The sequence below is a fragment of the Pelophylax lessonae genome (assembly GCF_965119305.1).
Source record: "Pelophylax lessonae genome assembly, chromosome: 5".
In the NCBI taxonomy this organism is placed as follows: domain Eukaryota; kingdom Metazoa; phylum Chordata; class Amphibia; order Anura; family Ranidae; genus Pelophylax; species Pelophylax lessonae.
In genome coordinates, this window is record NC_138772.1 from 58206917 (window position 1) to 58212248 (window position 5332).

Here is a 5332-nt window from a genome sequence, read left to right on the forward strand (position 1 = left end):
ATGTCTACTTCTGAGGAATCTCCTGATACTTCACATAGTCCTCTAATATCTGACAGTGCCGACGGGTGCGGGAAAACATCTCATCTCAGGGAATCTTCTTTATACCATAAAAGGGTTCATACAGGAGAGAATTCATTGTCATGTTCAGAGTGCGGGAAATGTTTTAAAAAGAAAACAAACCTTCTTCAGCACCAGAGAATTCACACAGGGGAGCAACCTTTTTCATGTTCTGAGTGCGGGAAATGTTTTAATCAAAAAGGAAACCTTCTTCAGCACCAGAAAATACACACAGGGGAGCGTCCCTTTTCATGTTCAGAGTGCGGGAAATGTTTTAAACAGAAAAGCAATCTCCTTAGCCATCAGAAAATACACACAGGTGAGCGTCCCTATTCATGTTCGGAGTGTGGGAAATGTTTTAATGAGAAAGTAAACCTTCTTTGCCATCAGAGAATACACACAGGTGAGCGTCCCTATTCATGTTTAGAGTGTGGGAAATGTTTTAATGCAAAAGGAAACCTTCTTATCCATCAGAAAATACACACAGATGAGCGTCCTTATTCATGTTCACAGTGCGGGAAATGTTTTAATAATAAAGGAAACCTTCTTAGCCATCAGAGCATACACCCAGGGGAGCATCCCTATTCTTGTTTAGAGTGCGGGAAATGTTTTAATAATAAAGGACACCTTCTTACCCATCAGAGAACACACACAGGTGAGCTTCCCTATTCATGTTCAGAGTGCGGGAAATGTTTTAGTATAAAAGAAAACCTTCTTCGGCACCAGAGACTTCACACAGGGGAGCGTCCCTATTCATGTTCAGAGTGCGGGAAATGTTTTAATAATAAAGGAAACCTTCTTAGCCATCAGAAAATACACACAGGTGAGCGTCCCTATTCATGTTCAGAGTGCGGGAAATGTTTTGCTAAGAAAAGAAATCTTCTTAGCCATCAGAGAATACACACGGGTGAGCGTCCCTATTCATGTTCAGAGTGCGGGAAATATTTTAATGAGAAAGGAAACCTTCTTAAGCATCAGAGAATACACACGGGTGAGCGTCCCTATTCATGTTCAGAGTGCGGGAAATGTTTTATTCAGAAAGGAAACCTTCTTAAGCATCAGAAAACACACAAGTGAGCGTCCCTATTCATGTTCAGAGTGCGGGAAATATTTTAGTCGAAAAGAACACCTTCTTACCCATCAAAAGAATACACGCTGTTGAACGTCCCTATTCATGTGCCAGGTGCGGCAAATGTTTTAATCAGGAAAGAAACCTTCTTAGCGTCAGAAAAGGCACAGGGGTGAGCTTTCCTGTTAATGTTTAGAGTGTGGGAAATGTTTTAATCATAAAGGAAACCTTCTTAACCATCAGAGAGTACACACAGGTGAGCATCCCTATTCATGTTCAGAGTGCGGGAAATGTTTTAATAATAAAGGAAACCTTCTTAGCCTTTAGAGAATACACACGGGTGAGCCTCCCTATTCATGTTCAGAGTGCGGGAAATGTTTTGCGCAGAAATGTTTACTTGTTAGACACCGGAAAGTTCATACAGGCGAGCGTCTCTAATCTTGTGCAGAGTGCGGGAAATGTTTAACTAAGAAAGAACACCTACTTACACACAGGTGAGCGCCCTTTTTAATGTTCTGAGTGAGGGAAATGTTTTCCAAACAAAGGTTTATTTCTTAGAATCCAGAAAGTTCATACGGGCGAGCGTCCTATTTCATGTTCAGAGTGCGGGAAAGTTTACAAATAAAGGAAATATAATGAAACATCAGAGTGCGCCCCCTGCTGGTACTACGGGAAATGGACGCTGGATTGTAATGGGTGGGACTGTTTAGTCCATAAACAAATGTGAAACCACCACAGTCCACTCGGGGTTGGTTTACACCCGCACCGCCCTCTGACCCGCTGTGGGGTTGGCAGGCAGCTGGGAGCCCTTATGTTAACCCTTTATCTTCCATTGGTGAACCTTTTTTATTGGTTGCTTCATGTTGTTGCTCCTTTTGATTTATTGAAGTAGCCGTCTTTTTGTTGGTCCAACCAATGTATGATTATTAATACATTTGACACATTTGTTAATTCTATTATAAAAGATTTAAGCTTTATTTTATTCATATCATTTACTGTGTGGTAATCGCTTATTCTGATCTTGTACAATAAAAACGCTTCGTACAATATTCTGTGCCAAGTCTTCTTTTTTACCAATGATTAGATGATCAGTGATTGGAATGTGATCAAGTTCATAGAGAGTCATCCATAGGGGTTTTATTAGTGAGACGGAGAGCTGAGAAGGCACCACATTGACAAGCCATTGGAGGCCCTTTCTAAAGCCCTAAACTTTTTGGCAACCTGTCTATGACATTAGTCTTCCAAACTCTATCTCACTGAGCCAAGGCCAGAAGAGTTCCAGGAGTTCTTCTCAGTCCACAGTTCCCAAACCAAAAGGAGACATCCACCACATCTTCAATCTTAAGGCCCTAAATGTCCTAAGCTGGGCACAGGAGTTCCTCATGTAATCCACCAGGTCATAGCCTCTCTCTTTATCAGGGCGACTTTTTTCTTTGACCATCCCACATACATGTACTGCTGTGGGCCGGCCGTTCTGCGCATTATCCCGTACCTGTACATCATCTGCATATTGTCAGGTTATATCTATATAAAATGATAAAATTGATGAAATATAACTTTGCCGAATGTGAATCTGACCTTTGTCTGACACGATTCATTCAAGGGCATGAAGAAAAACCTTGAGAGGCCGGGCCCCATACAACTATATTGACCAACCCTTAACAGTGCAAATTAAGCTACAGGCTTATGTAACTTGTCAGTCACAATTGACAATACTAAACGGTCCCCACCTTCGAGGTCAATAAATAAAAGGATGTGATAAGGATTTGAAACCCAAAGGTTAAAGATGAAACTTCATTAAGAAAGAAACAGAGCAATAGACTGTCCTCGTCGTTCTAAATTATCTAGCCCTGGGACATCCAGTATTGACTCAGCTGACAATACAAACCTAGCTCAAAGTTGGTGACTAATTATTGGACTTGTATGCATGTGTGTATGTATATATATAAATATACATGTACTGTATATACAGTCAGGTCCATAAATATTGGGACTTTAACACAATTCTAATCATTTTGGCTCTATACACCATCACAATGGATTTGAAATGAAACAAACAAGATGTGCTTTAACTGCAGACTTTCAGCTTTAATTTGAGGGTATTTACATCTAAATCAGGTGAACAGTGTAGGAATTACAACAATTTGTATATGTGCCGCCTACTTTTTAAGGGACCAAAAGTAATGGGACAGATTAACAATCATAAATCAAACTTTCACATTTTAATACTTGGTTGCAAATCCTTTGCAGCCAATTACAGCCTGAAGTCTGGAACGCTTAGACATCACCAGACGCTGGGTTCCATCCCTGGTGATGCTCTGCCAGGCCTCTACTGCAACTGTCTTCAGTTCCTGCTTGTTCTTGGGGCATTTTCCCTTCAGTTTTGTCTTCAGCAAGTGAAATGCATGCTCAATCGGATTCACGTCAGGTGATTGATTTGGCCATTGCATAACATTTCACTTCTTTCCCTTAAAAAAAACCCTTTGGTTGCTTTTGGAGTATGCTTTGGGTCATTGTCCATCTGTACTGTGAAGCGGCATCCAATGAGTTCTGAAGCATTTGGCTGAATATGAGCAGATAATATTGCCCGAAACACTTCAGAATTCATCCTGCTGCTTTTGTCAGCAGTCACATCATTAATAAATACAAGAGAACCAGTTCCATTGGCAGCCATACATGCCCACGCCATGACACTACCACCACCATGCTTCACTGATGAGGTGGTATGCTTTGGATCATGAGCAGTAGGGATGATCAAACGGTTCGGGTCGACCATCGGTTGGTAAAAGTTCGGAATTCGGTCACCAGAACTGCCCGAAATGCAATGTGACAGGGAGTGGGCTTTAAAAGCCTGTGATTGGCCCACAAACATCAGCAAAAGCCAATGAGGGGGCAGGAGTCTGCTAGGAACGTGATTGGAGTGACTACGGGGACCAGAGGCCAATCAGGAGTGAATATGCCCCACAGTATATAAGATAGCCCCGCCTAACCCCTAGCACAGTGATACAGAGTCTGTTGAAGAGAGTGGAAGCATTTCTCTTACTCCTGCTTTGTTACACTACGTTTTCTGCATAGACGAGTGCTTCTAAAGCTCCATATAGCAGAATTGCATTCAGCTTACAGCCAGTCAGTGTAGTTAGAAATACAGCGATTGTGCTGTTTTTTTGAGTTAGGAAAAAAAATTTAAAGGGACAGTATCAGTCTTCTGCTGTATGGAGCTGTTCTTTTAGTGTGAGGAAAGGGATATCTAGTGTAGTTAGGGAACTTTGTGCCACTGTAGTTAGATTCAACAGTCTAGTTTTCTGTAGGGAAAGTGAAAGTGTGAGGGTTCTGTGTAGTGAGCACGTTGCACTGCTGATATATCTACAGCAGGTATACGTGCTTGCTAGTCAGCAAAATACATTGCCTCAGTGACAACGTAACGCCTGTTCTTGAAAGCGTTAGGTCCACTGTGCAAAAGGCTTTGCTATTTTGCATGACACGCATCTGCTGTGCTGTATTCAGTGACAACTTTGGGTCGCATAGCAGTGTGCGTTTTTCACCGCACAGAGTTGCCAACGCCTCAGTGACAACTTAACGCCTGTTCTTGAAAGCGTTAGGTCCACTGTGCAAAAGGCTTTGCTACTGTGCGTGACACGCATCTGCTGTGCTGTATTCAGCGACAACTGTGGGTCGCATAACAGTGTGCGTTTTTCACCGCAAAGAGTTGCCAACGCCTTTGTGACAAATATGCCAGGTAGACCAAGAAAAGGCATACGTGGCCCTGCTGCGGAAAGGGGCACAGCTTCTAGGGTGTCTAGAGGCAGGGGTGGACGTGGTGGTCAGTCCTCAGCCAGGCCACCATTTCGATAGTTCTCCGGCAGTGGCCAAGCTATACGTCCACAGCACGTACAGGAGGTGGTGGACTATATGACCAAACCCTCATCATCTGCAACTACAGTGACCCAGGCAGAGAAAATAGAGATGAGTCCATGTCCACCTCAGGTCCTCCCTTAGACCCAACTTCAGACATGGCAGAGGAGTCAGCTGAGCTGTTTGACCACAGTGTCGGCCATCTACTCCAGCCTGATGCTCAGTCCTTTATGGAGTCTGATGTTGGGTCTGAGGTTGAGGAGGAGGCAGAGCAAGCAAGAGGGGAGAGCAGAAGGCCCGATCCATCTAAGGCCGCACCTGTTGTCTCCCGGGCCACGTCTGATGCTCAGTCCT

General features: G+C 43.3%; 1 protein-coding gene across 1 annotated transcript; it reads left to right on the plus strand.

Annotated features, from left to right (window-relative positions):
* LOC309556424 (uncharacterized protein) lies at positions 1–1453 on the plus strand (the record flags this gene model as incomplete). The annotated part of the gene is made up of 3 exons (XM_082258890.1): positions 1–1130; positions 1241–1298; positions 1370–1453. The coding sequence occupies 3 exons, from the start codon at positions 1–3 to the stop codon at positions 1451–1453; spliced, it is 1272 nt and encodes a 423-aa protein (XP_082115016.1).
* Positions 1454–5332: the final 3879 nt, after the last annotated feature.